At 49.1% G+C, this 16,041-nt stretch overlaps 1 protein-coding gene across 2 annotated transcripts in view; it reads right to left on the reverse strand.

Annotated features, from left to right (window-relative positions):
• Positions 1-1,622: 1,622 nt before the first annotated feature.
• The window catches only part of Prmt2 (protein arginine methyltransferase 2), a 35,454-nt gene continuing 21,035 nt past the window's right edge, over positions 1,623-16,041 (reverse strand). For both annotated transcript variants that reach the window (XM_036168033.1, XM_036168034.1), the window contains exons 8-11: positions 4,735-4,864; positions 3,985-4,121; positions 2,817-2,988; positions 1,623-2,171 (exon numbers count right to left, since the gene is read on the reverse strand). In XM_036168033.1, coding sequence (XP_036023926.1) covers positions 2,139-2,171; positions 2,817-2,988; positions 3,985-4,121; positions 4,735-4,864 — 472 coding nt within the window. In that variant the 3' untranslated portion in view covers positions 1,623-2,138. The remainder of the gene's footprint in view (positions 2,172-2,816; positions 2,989-3,984; positions 4,122-4,734; positions 4,865-16,041) is intronic.

Raw genomic sequence — 16,041 nt, forward strand, 5'->3', positions numbered from 1 at the left:
GCCATTTGGGCAAGAAACCACTCTTGCCCGGACTGCTTGACAGTATATTGTATAAACTGGACATACAGGACCCATAGAAAAGTGACCACTGAACTTTGCCAAAACAAAGCAAGATGGTCCTTCAGGTTCTTGCTTCACAGAAGATACTGTCAGACACTCTGCAGGACACAGAAGAAAATAACTGATGAACTTTGTCAATAGGCAAGACAGTCCACCAAATTTCCTGCTTCACTGAAAAGTATGCCAGAGACTGTAGACCTGTAGGCTGAAGATGGATGCCCCAATGTTGCAGAGGAACTTTGGGTGACTGTCCAGGCAGCCAAAAGTCTCTGTCAATTCTAGAATTTTGGAAGTTGCTTATAATGCACTTCCTGTTTACTTAGGTAATATTATATCCTTCTGGGGTCTTTGATGGAGCTGAAGACTAGGTAGTTATAATTATAGTTTTTCTTAATCATGATAAAAGGTAAATTATATATAAAACTTTAGATTCACAAAGATAAATGATAGAATATTTTAATTTTGTCAATTTTAGATATTATAATCATAATTCTTGCTTGATAAGTGTTTTGTTATATGTAATTTTACTATGTTAAAATGAAAACCTTCCTTTTTGATTAGACAGAAAAGGGGAAGTGCTGTAGGATGGTCCTTCTTTACACTGTGAATATATGTTGCTACCATTGGTTAATAAAGAAGCTGCTATGGCCTATGGCAATGCAGAATAGAGCCAGGCAAGGAATTCAAGCAGAGAGACAAGGAGAAGAAGGCAGAGTCAGGGGAGACACTGTGTGCTGCCAAGGGAGCAAGATGTAATGGCAAAACATAGATTAATAGAAATAGGTTGAATTAAGTTGTAAGAGCTAGTTAATGATAAGTCTGAGTCATAGGCCAAACAGTTTGTAATAAATATAAGCCTCTGTGAGTTTATTTGGAACTGAACGGCTGTGGGATCAGAAAAACTTCCAGCTACAGATGTCATCCTCCTCCATGACATGTGGTTCCACCAATATGCCTGAGGGGTGCTGGAGGACATTAAGTCTTAAAAGATGAGAGCCACTTGCCCCTGCCTCCTGAGTGTTGAGAGTAAAGGTGTGCACCCCATGTCTGGCATGAGGTGCCATCCATATACTCAAGATTCACTGTACTTTCAGTAATATACTTTATAACAAAATTTTACTCAACATCAAAACAATAAAAAATGTAAATTTACAGGTAATACTGAGAAAGGTTACAAGGCAATAGGTAGTGTGTAATCCCATGTGTCTTCATTAGGATTTTATTGCTGGGATGAGACACCATGACCACAGGAACTCTTATAAAGGAAACATTTAATTGAGGCTGGCTTACAGTTCTGAGGTTTGGTCCATTGCCAGCATGACAGGAAGCATGGTGGCAGCATGCAGGCAGACATGGTGCTGGAGAGGTATCTGAGAGTTCTACATCTGGATCAGCAGGCAGCAGGAAGAGAGAGTCGCCCTAGGCCTCACTTGAGCATCTGAAACCTCAACGTCCACCCCCCAGTGACGAACTTCCTCCAACAAGGCCACACCTCCTGACAGCACCACTCCATACTTACGAGAAACAGTGTATATGCATAGAAACGGGACATAGAACATTTGTTCATTAAAAAATATTTATTGAGCAAGACTATGTCTCACATATAATTTACGCATACAATGCACAGAGCCCATCGCACATGCTGCCACCATCAGGCCTCACCCTGGAACACAGGGTTCAGCTACCAAGAGCACAGCTCTGCAAGCCACAGTCCACAGGTGGTGGAGCAGCCGGGCAAGGACCTCAAGGACACCATGGATACAACATGTGGACATCACAGTCACAGATAGACAGGCTAAAAGGTGTGTCTGAGGAATCTACAACTACCCCCAGCTGGGGACACTGTCACAACCGGCAGATGAGGGCCACCCTAGGATGAACACCTATATTCACAGCCTACAAGAGAAACACTAGGAGGGAGCCCACAGGCTTATCTGGGAAGGGCCTGATGTCACCTGCTAGGTGGAAAGGGGGTCAGCATGGGGCAGGTGCGGATGGTTGTCACAGCTGGTGGCCAGGGGCATCTTCTTCCACCAAGATGCATAGCATGACCATGACTCCCAAGCAGGGCTTAACTGTCACCTCCAGATTGGAAAGACTTTTTCTCCAACCTGTAAAGTCAGAAGGAAAAAAGAAGTCAATCAAATACTTCAACATATCTGCTTAACATCGTATTCCTGAATAATTTAACACTCGATGGGATGGCATTCCGAGCGCACCCTTAAAATGACAAAACAGTTTAAGACTGAATATAAAATTACCACGAAAGAAAACCATTTGATCGTTTTTCTTTTCTCTCCTACATTAGCCCTGTATCCAAAAACAGAGCTCCAATTTCCAGTAGCCCTTGAAGCTAGAGGCCTGACACCCCACCCAACTCTGTAGACCCAGTGTCATTCCACACGTGAAAACTCAGTCCTCCACACCTCCACACCTCACATGTCTCTTCCAGGAAAAGTACAAGTAGTGGCCCCAGGCAGGTGCAGGACTCCTCTGGCCAGCTGTGCAACATGAGCATTTGACACTTACCTTGGCAAACCTCCCACCTCCTGTTATATGAAAGGAGAAAGGTGATTTAGATTTTATAGACATCTAAAAATAGCACGTTTGTCCTGTGTGAAGATTATAATGATACAAGACAGGCTGGGCCAACCATGGCAGGGGACACTGATTTGTCACGGTTCTTAGTAACCACCACAGTGGTCTCCCTGAGATCCAGCACCTACAACGCATGATTTTACACAGAAATAACTTACTCTTTGAGATGTGGGGTCAAGTGTAGAAGTGACAGCCCAGCTCAGAGAGACGGACATGTGCCTTCTCCACACCGGATTTCTTTGTAACACAACAGAACCCGTGACCACATCTCCTGTGTGGACTGGGACAGGGTCGTCCATCATAAACAAGGTCTGCTTCCAGTGTGTGGTGCTGTAAGACAAGGACAGTCACCTGCAAGCCTCACCTGGCAGCCCCAACAAGGTCCTCTGCGCTGACAGACTGTCCTGCCCAGGAACCCAGGAATATGGAGCTTAATCCCATGTTCAACAAGGCACAGTGCCGCCCTCCCACAGCTGACCCTAGAATCTGAAGTCTTTGTGGGGTCTAAACCACCACACAAGGGGCTGACACCCTGCTCCAGGTACAGCAGAGAAGACAGTACAGAGATGGCTCAGGTTGCAGAAGGTGAGGAAGGGTCACCTGGGTGGCCTGCTGGATGGAAGCACAGGGTCAAATGACTATATTGGCCCAGAGGACAGGAGTCCACTCTGTCATTGTGCCCTTTTCTAGGCTGCTGATGCCTGGCTGAGTCACCATTGTTAATCAGTAGCACATACAACCAAGCCAGGCCAAACAATCATTTCTGGAAGAGATGCGTTTCCTGGGAGCCAGTCGGCTGTAACACTACAGGCAGGCAGTCACAGGCTCTGGGATGCTCACTTCTTTGCTTCGGTATCTAGCTCTCGTGGTCTCATGTCAGCCCATGTGCCAATAACATACAGCACCCCAGCCCGTGCTGCTCTGTGGTTCTACTCACTCCTCCAATGTTCCTGTTCGTTCTCCCCTCCCTGATCAGGACCACGGGGGTGAGGGCCGGGCACACCCAACTGGTCCAACCTACCACCATTACGGAAGGGTAAGAGGCTGGATGGCATCAGGCCAGGCACAGCATTGAGCCATGCTTGTGAGAAGAGGGGCTAGGAGAGGTCAGGGCAAAGCCGCAAGTCTATGATGCACTTCTACACTAGGGAAACTTTTCAGTAAGTCTAATATTCTGGCAGACGATAACCAAGGCAGAGGCAAGAGCCACCCCACATGGCAGGCCAAGGGTACCTGGAACACAGGGAACTAACCTGCTTCCATCCACTCCTTATCCCCCTGCCCTACCCCACCTCCTCCCCAAGTCCTTCCAGTAGGGTCACTTACGGGTGCAGTGGGCCTGTGCTGAGCACTTGCTGAGGCTGGCCCTCCTCCAGGTTCTGGAAATGCACACTGAACCAAGCTGTGAAGCCATGCAGGGTACCAGCCTTCTGAATGTCAAAGCGCAGCTCACCACGCATGGTCTGCACCCAAACATAGGATAACATGTTGATGCCACAGGCCAGGGCCAGTCGCAATCCCAACCCTAACCTCAACCCAGCAAGCCACCCTGGATCACGCAGATCGTGCTACACAGCTTGGGTTCCACTGATCACATCCATCCCAAACTCATATGCCCACACAGTAGTCACTGGACCTAACTCTAACCACGGGAAACGTGTCAAGAACTTTGTCATTGATAGTGGCTGTAAACAGCTGAATTTGTTACTCAATTACTGTATTACAATTAATGGAATATAATTTGTATGGTTTCTAGGATGCCAAGAACACTAAATATAATGTAAAAGTAGCTGAAGACAGTAAAGAGATTAAATACAAATATAAAACACTGAAAGACAAAGGCAAAACAGAACATAAGAAGGAAAGACAATATCAAATGAAGTATAACGGTTCATTTATTAACGTACCAGTCATCACTCAGACACCACCCCCAAACACACACACACACACACACACACACACGCACACACACACGCACACGCACACACACGCACACGCACACGCACGCGCACGCACACACACACACACACACACACACACACACACACACACACTTGCTGCATGTTAGTTGCTCACCTCCAGGTCGGAGATCTGTACAGTTCTCATGTCCAACTGCAAGATAGTGCATGGTTCAGAGAGACAGTCTTCTGGCTTCAAGATATGATTAGACTTTGGCTTCGAAAAAAACTCCTTGATTGCCAAAGACCTGGGGGAAAGTTAGAGGAAAGGCTCAAGGCACTGGCAAGGACTTAGCCTAAATATACTGGGGGTAATAGTGCTCACTGAAGGCCCCGCCTGGAAGATCATCCCCTGCTGGCAAAGCTCATGGCTGTCCAGCCTTGCTGAGCCTCACTAGTCAGCTCTCAGAGTCTGCCAATCAGTGGCTCTTCCTTACCATGTCAAAAATACGGACCTGAACAGTCAGAGGCCAACCATGACTAGTCAGAGGATTCTTGTGCAGTGTGGCTACCTGTACCTCAGAATACTTGCTGTGGACCTCCTACTCTTCAGAGAACTCCACAGATATTCCAATATCTAGCTATTCTCCATGCACACTGGCAGGACTGGAGCAGATGTTTGTGCCTCAATCTCAGGGAAAAACAAAACGAAACAAATAAGAAACCCTGTGTGCTGGAACTAAGGAAGAGCAGCGAGAGGCAAAGAGCAGGGCCCACAGCTGCTGAGAGCTACTCCCACTCTCCCTGTGCATGCACTCCCCCACATCAACCCTCCTCCCACCCGTGCCCGCCACCCCCACTACACCTGCATTGGCCCACTGTGATATTGGAATAGCACCTACAGTGTGAAAGGCCCCCCGTCTCAGTAACTTAGCCTAAGAAACGGCCTTGAGAAAGATAATTGGGAAAGTAACCTTGAGTCAAGGCAGGAGATATCAAACACCCGGTCTTGGGAGGAACAAACCTTGAGTCAGAACAAGATATCTATAATTGGCTACCTGGCCTTGGAGAACAGACAGCTGCACATTCCTGAAAATTAAAGATAGCCCCCAAGTTCACCCTGGCCTTATTTGAATTAACCAATGGGGACCCTGTAACTATGCTTCTCGCTTCTGTAACCGTGCTTCCGCCCCCAGGACTCTATAAGAAGTCCCCCTTCCCCTAGGAAGGCGCGCAAGTCCTCCGAAAGACTTGTCGCCCCAGGTACCTGTGTATTCAAATAAACCCTCTTGCTGTTTGCATCTGATCCGTGGTCTCGGTGTGTTCCTTGGGTTTGGGGTCTCTCTTGAGGAAAGATCCCCTGTGGGGGAGCTTTCTTTCATTGGAGGTTCCACCGAGATTGAGACCCCTCCCCAGGACCACCGACCCACCATCAGGAGGTAAGCCGGCCGGCCTCAATATTTATGTTTAAGCTCGAGCCGTCCTGTGTCTGTTTTGTCTCTGTGCTGCCTGTTTCTACGTTTGAGCTCTGTTCCTGCGCAGCGTCTGGAGGGACCAGGAAAGGAGGCGGGCAAGGTCTGCCGTGAGGCCGGGCCGCCTGATTGTAGTGCCGGGAGAGGAGGCAGGCCGACTTGCCGTGAGGCCGGGCCGCCTGAGTCCCGCACTAGGGTATCTCCCCTAGTGTTCTGTATCGGGGTGAGGCTGAAGGGGCTGACGAGCCCGGACTTCGCTCACCAACCCTGGAAGACGTTCCAAGGGTGTCTGAAGTCCCCTTTGGGGCACGGTTTTACACTCACGTATCCAAGGGATACGTGGTGTCTGTTGGAGAGGAGGGATCCGGACCCTCACAGCACTCTCCGTCTGAGTTTCTGCTCTCGGTTTGGAGCCGGAGCCGCGCAGCGTGTGTCAGTCTTATTTATGTTTGTCCGTCGTTCGTCATTTTCTGTTTAAAGAAACCGCCATCTACCTCCTCCCTTTACCCTATTCTCCCACGAAAGGATCCCCCTAGAGGGGAGGAGAAAGCCGAGGAGAGTGCGGCCTGGTGGCCGAGGGAGAAGGGAAGGGGCGCCCGGGAGCAGGCGCGCAGGGACTCAGCGAGAATGCATCCCGAGAGGCGACAATTCAGGGCGTCCCAAGGAGCCAGCAAAAAAGATGATGGCGGCGGGGCGCGGGCCAGCCCGGCCGCGGGCACCGTGAGCCCGAGTGCAAGCGCCGGGCATGCAGCTGCAGTCCCCGGGCCTCAGCCCCGCTCCATCCCCGCTGCGCCCTCCCGCCGAGCGGCGCGCACCATGCCGCGGGTGCCCGCGACCCTCTACGCCTGTCTGCTCGGGCTCTGCGCACTCGTGCCGCACCTCGCGGAGAGGAGCGGCCGCCGCGGGAGTGCCAGCGCCCCCCCTCCGGTCCCCCCTTGCCGCCGCAGTCCCGGCCCCACCGCGGGCCACCCGCCCGCCGCCCGCCGCCACTGAGGGGATGCGAGCCGGGCCGGCCCGCGCGGGAGGCAGCGGCTGCTGAGGCGCGTGGGGCACGGCGGCGGCGCCCGCCAAGGCCCAGAAGCGCTCCAGCCCGCCCCGGCCCCGGCCCAGGCTCCCCGGAGATCCACCTCCCCACCCACCTCCACCGCCCTCAGCCCGCCTGGCGGTGGTCCCCGTGCGAGCGCCGGGAGCGGCACTTCCCGGGCCGGCCGCTACTGCGGCAGAGGTCCCCGTGCGGCCGCGGCGGAAGCGGCGATTCCCGGCCGACCGCCACTGCGGCGGGGGGCGGCGGAAGCGACGGCCCCCTTGCCGACAGCTGCATACAATACTGGCCGATTTTCGGCCTTTGATCCTTACAACTGAAAACAGCATAATGCATAACCCTCCTGACAGTGGAGGAAAAGCAGCGAGTCTTCCTAGAGGCCCGGAAGCAGGTTCCTGGAGATGATGGAAGACCCACACAACTGCCTAATGTTATTGATGCAGCCTTTCCCCTCACCCGCCCGAACTGGGACTTCATGACCCCAGAAGGTAGGGAGCACCTACGTCTCTTTCGCCAGTTGCTCTTAGCGGGTCTCCGGGGGGGGGCTGCTAGGCGCCCCACCAATTTGGCTCAGGTCAACAATATGGTCCAGGGAAAGAATAAACAGCCGACAGCATTCCTAAAAAGACTTAGAGAGGCCTAGAGGATATATATATATATCCATCTTATCTTTCATCTATCAGTCAAGTCCTGGCCGCTATAATGTCTCAGGGACAGGTCAGAGAGGGAGTTAGAAAGGGAGATCAAAAAAGGACACCCCTTGACAAAGACCAGTGCGCCTACTGCAAAGCGAGAGGACATTGGGCTCATGACTGCCCAAAGAAACCTCGAGGGCCTGGAAAAACTAAGACAGGAGCCACGGACCTCCTCAATCTGGAAGATTAGGGAGGTCAAGGCCAGGAGCCCCCCCCCCCGAGCCTAGGATAACTCTCAAGATCGGGGGGCAGCCAATGACCTTCCTAAGGGACACCGGAGCTCAACATTCAGTCCTGACCCACATCGGAGGCTCTCTCAGTGACTGCACAGCTTTGGTCCAGGGGGCCACGGGTAGCAGGAGATAGCGATAGACCACCGAAAAAAAAGGTTCAGCTGACATCTGGACAGCTCAGCATCATACACTGTCCCGGGCACCAAAAGGATGACTCTGTAATAGCGCGGGAAAATCAGCTGGCCAATCTGACGGCCTGGACAATGGCCTTACAACCCCCAGGGGTGACAAGCTGCTGGTCATGCAAGACTACCAACAGCCAAACAGGGACCCCATGCTCTACAGCCCGGAGGACCAGGAACTACAAAAGAAAATGGGGATGAAATAGAGCCCCAAACGACAAGCTAACATCATAGATGAAGGCCCGTCTGGCTGGTGAGGCCTCGAACACTGTATTATTAAATCAGGAACAGGTCCTCCAACAGGTGACTTCCAGCTGCCCTGCTTGTACCCAAGTCAACCCAGAAAAAACCCATCTGAACAGAAGAAGCTGCCTGCGGGACCACCGCCCCGGAGTCCATTGGGAACTTAACTTCACTGAGGTAAAACCTGGGCTATATGGGTACAGATACCTTCTGGTTTTTGTAGACACTTTTTCAGGATGGACGGAGAAAGAGACTGCTACCGTGGTAACCAAGAAACTCCTGGATGACATCTTTCCCAGGTATGGAATGCCCCAGATATTGGGGTCAGACAATGGGCCCGCCTTCATCTCCCAGGTAAGTCAGAAGATGGCCAGGCTATTGGGGATCGATTGGAAACTCCATTATGCATACCACCCCCAGAGCTCAGGATAGATAGAACGCATAAATAAAAACATTAAGGAGACTTTGACCAAATTAACGCTCGCAACTGGCACTAGAGATTGGGTGCTCCTACTCCCACTAGCCCTTTACCGAGCCCGGAATACTCCTGGGCCTCACGGCCTAACCCCGTTTGAGATTTTATACCTATAGGTTCCCCTAATTCCCCTAATACCCCTCCTAATGTTAGGAGGGGCATCATCAGAGTCCTGCTCATTTTATTTTTGGGGCCATGTATCTTCAATAGATTGATACAATTTGTCAAGAATAGGATTTCTGTTGTCCAGGCTTTGGTCCTAATTCAGCAGTATCAGAGGCTCCGTGAACCAGAGATGGAGCTGACTCCTTATTCTTCATCCTAAAATGAAAGATTCCATTTACGACAAAAGAAAATGGGGGAATGAAAGGCCCCCCGTCTCAGTAACTTAGCCTAAGAAACGGCCTTGAGAAAGATAATTGGGAAAGTAACCTTGAGTCAAGGCAGGAGATATCAAACACCCGGTCTTGGGAGGAACAAACCTTGAGTCAGAACAAGATATCTATAATTGGCTACCTGGCCTTGGAGAACAGACAGCTGCACATTCCTGAAAATTAAAGATAGCCCCCAAGTTCACCCTGGCCTTATTTGAATTAACCAATGGGGACCCTGTAACTATGCTTCTCGCTTCTGTAACCGTGCTTCCGCCCCCAGGACTCTATAAGAAGTCCCCCTTCCCCTAGGAAGGCGCGCAAGTCCTCCGAAAGACTTGTCGCCCCAGGTACCTGTGTATTCAAATAAACCCTCTTGCTGTTTGCATCTGATCCGTGGTCTCGGTGTGTTCCTTGGGTTTGGGGTCTCTCTTGAGGAAAGATCCCCTGTGGGGGAGCTTTCTTTCAAGTGTTTTTAAATTATGCACAGCCATAACTTCCTAAAACAGCAAACAAGCAAATCTTTTTAATAAAGATTACAGTTTTAATGCCTGACATGAAGGAGAAAGGAAAGATACTCCTCCAAAGGGCTAATCAATGAGGAATGTGAAGACTTGGTCCTCACCCCTTCTAACTCAGATCCTCCTTTACCACCCTAAGCTGTCTGCACTCTGCTTGCTTGGAGTCCTACTCATCTGCCTGAGCCCTACTCATCAGCTTTTCTTCTTCTGGAGCAGCTCTGTTTAGTTATTATAGCTCCACCATGGCTGTTTGTTTGTTTGTTTGTCTGTTTGTTTTTCTGAGACGGGGTCTACAATTTGCTATGTAGACCAGGCTAGCCCCTAACTATCAGAGATCAGAGATCTGCCTGCCTCTGCCTCCAGGGGGCTAGGACTAAAGGTGTATGCCATGCCCAGCTCTCCACCACGGCTTTTAAAAAGTCTTTACCTTCCTAAGGTAGATAAGGGGGATGCACTTCTCTCTGGGGCACTGGGTAGGTAAACATTGTTAAAATCTGTCCATTTAACTACTCCTGTTAGCCACTTCCCTAGACAGACACTGGGGAGAGGGCTATTTGACCCCGAACCAGTATCTACTGGACTCTGTGTTTCTGCTCTGGCTTCCTTGAGCAAAAGCACTATCAATGTTAACAACTACACTGTAGTGGGCAGCCATCCCTGCCTTGGCCTGGAAGTTCCCACCCCTATTGAGGCTTCCGTAATGGTCACGCCTACAAGGCGGGGCAGGGGAGGAAGCGGAAGACCCAGGATCGAGAGGAGAGGGCTCTCTTGGTTCCGGGACCCTGGACGCTGGAGGTAGACAGAGCAGAGTTCTCCAGAGAACACCGCCAGACTGCGCCACACCTTTCCCAGACCCTGCAACCTATCCCTTCACTTGTAAGTTACCCCACAAAATAAACCTCCCTTTTAACTACATGGAGTGGCCTTAATAATTTCACCAATACTACACTTCTGCCAGCATCAGCCACCTGGACCCATGGAGAAAACAGGAAAATGACAGCTGCCTGGGCCAGCTAGAGCTACTGGTAACATCTTGTAGCAGACTTGAAACTAATACAAGCACAGAAGAACTCTAAATGATCTGCAAACGTTTCTGTCCTGGCTGGAGCAGGAACACTTCCCCTGGTTAGCTCACAGAGAGACAACCTGTGTTTAAAAGAAAATGGATTATTCTAAACCAGTGGTTCTCAACCTGTGGATGGCGACCCCTTGGGGTCCACTGACCCTTTCACAGGGGTGCATTTCAGGTATCCTGCAATCAGACATTTACATTACAATTCATAACAGTAGCAAAATTAGTTATGAAGTAGCAAAATAATTTTATGGTCGGGGGGTTACCCACAACATGAGGAACTGTATTAAAGGTTCACAGGGTTAGGAAGGTTGAGAACCACTGTTCTAAACAAACCTCAATGACTACAGTGATTGGTAATAAGGGGCAGCATTGTAATTGGTTCAAACAAATGGTTGTGATTGGCCTAAACACTCTCCTGCACTTGATTTTGCTGGTATTGATGCAGCATTAAAAGGCTGCGTTTGAGTGGGTTTGGTTTTTTTCCCCCTCTAACTTTCAGTAATACAAACAAGCAACAGAGACAGCAGAGAGTGGCCAAGACAGTAGGACGGTGGAGACAGCTGAGCGGCCAGCAGGCCCAACTGTGTGGGAAGCAAGGCAGCCAACTGCTCAACAGCTAAAGAGTCAGTCGTGGAAAAAGACACCAGATCCACAAAGGGGCTGGCAGGTGTCCCACCTCCCAAAGGTCCTCAACAGGCCTCTGCCAAGGATATACAGCAGCTAGGCCCTCCAAGGAGCCCGGCATCAGCCATGTTATCCAAGGGGCCAGGGAGCTGAAGCAGCAGAGGGACAGTTGAAAGCACAGCCAGGACAGGAAGAAGGCCAGGGGAGAAGGCATCAGGACAGAGAGTGGAAAGCAGAGGCTAAAGAATGCTGTAGGGATCCACAGGAGAGAGATGTCAGGCCCTGACCGCCAGGAAAACGCCACTGACTGTCTGTAGCTGGAGAGCTTCTCTCCAGGTCCCACCAAGCCCCCCCCCCCCCGCAGTCCCACAACCCACGTATAAAATAATCACTCAGATGCTTATATTACTTATAAACTGTATGGCCGTGGCAGGCTTCGTGTTATCTACTTCTTTTATCTTAAATTAACCCATTTCTATTCATCTATAAGTTGCCACGTGACTCATGGCTTACCGGTACCTTACATCTCACTTATCATGGCGGCAGCTGGCAGGTCTCTCCGCCTCAGCCTTCCACTTCCCCCAATTTGTGTATTGTCACAATTTTAAAGTCATCATCCTTTACCGTGCATTTGCTTATAGACTGTTTACCTTGTTTACATGAAGCCTTAATCCTTAGGTTATTTCAGTAGATAAGACTTACAGATTTATAGTCACCTATGCTTGTCATCTCTATAGTTATGCTAGTTAGGTTATCTAGATTTACAGATACATAGGTCAGATGGACAGGTAATCTTCAAACACTTTATGGACCTAGAGAATATGGCATTTAAATAACTTAGAATTCTGTTGACGTGAGACACAATTGCTCCTGGCAGCACCAATTTGATCCCGAGAGAATGCTGGGCTTCTAAGACATTTCCATTTGGAAGTTTGTCTTCTTGGCACAAAATGGACTATTGGACAAAGAACTGCCCTTGCCTCAACTGCTGACAATATGAGTGCTGTCCTTCTGGACAAGTGGGACGGAAAAAAAAAGTGACTTCTGAACTCTGTCAAGACAGGGTAAGATGGTCTTTCAGAATTCCTGCTTCTGAAAATGGTCTGTCAGATACTCTAGGCCTGTAGCCAATTTGAATGCACCAACAATGCTGAGAAACAGATGACTGTCCAGGCTGCCAGCTGTCTCTGTTTACTATTGCAAGATTCCCAAAAGTTGCTTGCATCCATCTTCCATTTCTCAGGTACCATTATATTCCTTCTCAGGTCTTTGATGAGATTGAAGACTAGCAGTTATAGTTACAACATATATATATATATATATATATATAATCTTAAATAGAACATATTAAGTATTTGATTCAGGTTCTTTAGGATAGGACACCTTTTGGAATGATCTTTGTAACATGTCATTTAGCCACGCTCTAGACTTCTCTGGATTTTAGTATGTGTTTCTTGCTTGATATTGTTCACATTGATTGTAATTCCATCTTATCTAGGTCATTATCCCTCATTACTCCTGGACAATATTTGATAACCATTTCTTTGTATATAGTAGGTTAGAACCTTCTTATTTAGACAAAAGGGGGAGATGTAGTGGATAGCCATTCCAGCTTTGACCTGGAAATTCCAACCCACATTGAGGCTTCGGTAATGGTCATGCCTACAAGGTGGGACTGAGAGAGGACACTGAAGACCTGAGTTGTGGATGCAGGGGCTCTCTTGGGTCCTGGACCCTGGACGCTGGAGGTAGACCGAACAGAGTTCTCCAGAGAACACCACTGGACTACAACACACCTTCCCCAGATCCTGCAACCTAACTATCCATTCATTTCTAAGTTACACCACTAAATAAACCTCCCTTTTAACTACATGGAGTGGCCTTAATAATTTCACCAGTAACTGTCAAGTCTTCCAAGGCTCTGGCCAAGAGCTGCAGCAATGGCTGCTGCCGAGGTCTAAGGGTCCCTATACGGGAGGCCTATATGAGAGGGCACCACTTTCTGCTGCTTCCATCTGTCTCCTGTCACCATTCACCGCTACCAAACACCAAGGGTAAGGAAGCTGCCAGAGGCCAGCACCGGAAGAGCTCTCCCATGCCTATCTGCCCATGACTCCTGCCTAGGTGCAGCAAAAGAACTCTCAACCAGGTGGTTAATAGGATTTTACCATGTTTTTCCAGAGGAACTGTAGAACCACAATACACAGGACCCTCTCTATTCCCTTTGGGATGTTGGATGAGGGAACAGTGACTCCATATATTAATTAGGGAAGACTTCATACTTTTATATTGCTTTTTCTATTATTTTGACTTTTTATTTTTTTTTAAGTGCCTGCAACACCATGCTGTACCACTGGTACCCCACCCTCCAAAAGTGTGAGCAGGGGTCTGGGCTGATCTGGCCCTCCCGGAAAGAACAGGTAGTTTCTTGTACTTGGTAAAGGGGCTTTTCCCTGACCTCCAACTTGTTCTCAAGGGCAAGGAACTAGACCCTTCTATCAGAGGCAGCTATAATAGACCAAAGGCCTCATCAGGAAATCATCTGGATCAGCATCCAAGGCTCAAGTGCACTGGTGTCCACTGGCCAGGGAATCAACTTTGTTGAGGTACTTCCACGAACAGCATGGGTATATCTGCTAAGGCTCATTACAAATTCAGAGCGCTCACCGGGAATTAGCATGTGTTTCAACATCCCACACACCATTAAAGACTTTATCATTACAAATGAACTTCCTCTATTATATCTAGAAACTTAGGATTGTGAGACATGTCAGTCCCATCTTTAAAGACACCTACGGTACTGAGGTGGGTGTTGTAGTACTTTTCTGTTGCTGTGGTAATACACCACCACCAAGTATGACTTATGGGGAAAAAAAAGGAGCCCATTTGAGCTTATGGTTCCAGAAGAGTGAAGAGTCTGCCATGGTGGGGAGGCATGTGGCATGCATGGCAGGCAGAGCAGGAAACTGGGAGCCTGCATTTTCAAATGGAAGCAGGAAGCAGGAAGAGGGAAGCGGAGCTGGAGCAAGGCTGTAATCTTCCAAAGCCCATCCCCAATGAGACATACTTCCTCTGATGAGGCCACACCTCCTAAACCTCCCCAACTCCAGTGCCACCAACTGGAGACCAAGTGTACAAATACCAGAGCCTGTGAGGGACATTTCTCATTCAAACAACCACCTTCCACTCCTGGCCCCCATAGGCTCATGGCCATACCACAACACAAAATGCATTTAGTCCAACTTCGGAAGTCCTGGCAGTCTTTCAGAATACCAACACTATTTGAAGGCCAAGTCCCTTCCGAGCCTCAACATAACCTCTCAATTGCAAACCCCTGCAAAATCAAAAAGCAACTACATGCTTCCAAAATAATGGCAAAGAATATCCATTACCATTCCAAGTGGGAAGCAAAGGAGCATGGTGAACGAATACTGGACCAAAACAACACCAGAACATAGCAGAGCAAATGCCAAAATCCTGTAGCTCCATGTCCAATATCCGAGACTTTAACTGCAAAGGGATTAGATGGCTCCACCCCTCCAGTTTTGCTGCCTGCAATATATATAAATATCTCAGGCTGGTTCCACTCTCTAAATGCAGCTCTACTAGGCAGATATCTCACCATTCTGGTACCTCCAACATCTTGGGATCTCCCCTGCAATCCAAGCTTCACATTCACAGCTCCATGCCCTCAAGGCCTTCATGTAGGGACCCCCCTGCCACACACTGCCTAGCTTCAGTAGCTCTCTCAAACTATGGAGGAAGAATCCACAATCTCTTTGCTCTTGCATCTTTCACACCTGTAAAGCCAATAGATCTCATGGATGATGCCTTAGTTAATCTTCTACTGCCATGAAGAAACGCCATGACCAAGGCATCTTATAAAAGCAGTCATATAATTAGGGAGTCGCTTACAGTTCCAGAAGGTTAGTCCATGATCATCACTGCAAGGAGCATGGCAGCCATTAGGCATGGCAATGGAGTGGTAGCTAAGAGTTTACATCCTAGTCAGCAGGCAACAGACAAAGAGAGGGTGAGACAGTCTCATGTGGGTTTCTGAGACCTCAAAACTCACCCCAATGACACACCTCCTTCAACAAGGCCACAGCTACTCCAACAAGGCCATACCTCCTAATCCTTTCCAAACAGTTCCACTAACTGGGGACCAAACATTCAAATATATGAGCCCATGGGGGCTATTCTCATTTAAACCACTGAGGCAGCAATGCCAAGTTTAGCTGCCAGCTTGGGACTGGTCCTGGCTCCCATGAATCACATTAGCAGCAGCTTTTTTATTTGGATGTTGTTCCTTTTGGGCAGAAGACCGTAAGCTGTCCTTCACAAGTTGGAAGCTTGGTTGAGTGGGTGTTGTCTTGAGTGCACCCTTCCCTCGTCCCAGTGTAGAACAGGCCTCTCCTCTGCTGCATTCATCTCAACCATCACAGCCTCTTCCAGCACTGCTTTGGCTCTAACATGAAGCTTCCTAGGGTACGTTCCTCTAAACTGTATGTCAACTTTTTCTTTCTTTCTGCTCTGCTTGTCCCTTTGCATC

This window comes from Onychomys torridus, chromosome 18 (genome assembly GCF_903995425.1).
Source record: "Onychomys torridus chromosome 18, mOncTor1.1, whole genome shotgun sequence".
Taxonomy (NCBI): domain Eukaryota; kingdom Metazoa; phylum Chordata; class Mammalia; order Rodentia; family Cricetidae; genus Onychomys; species Onychomys torridus.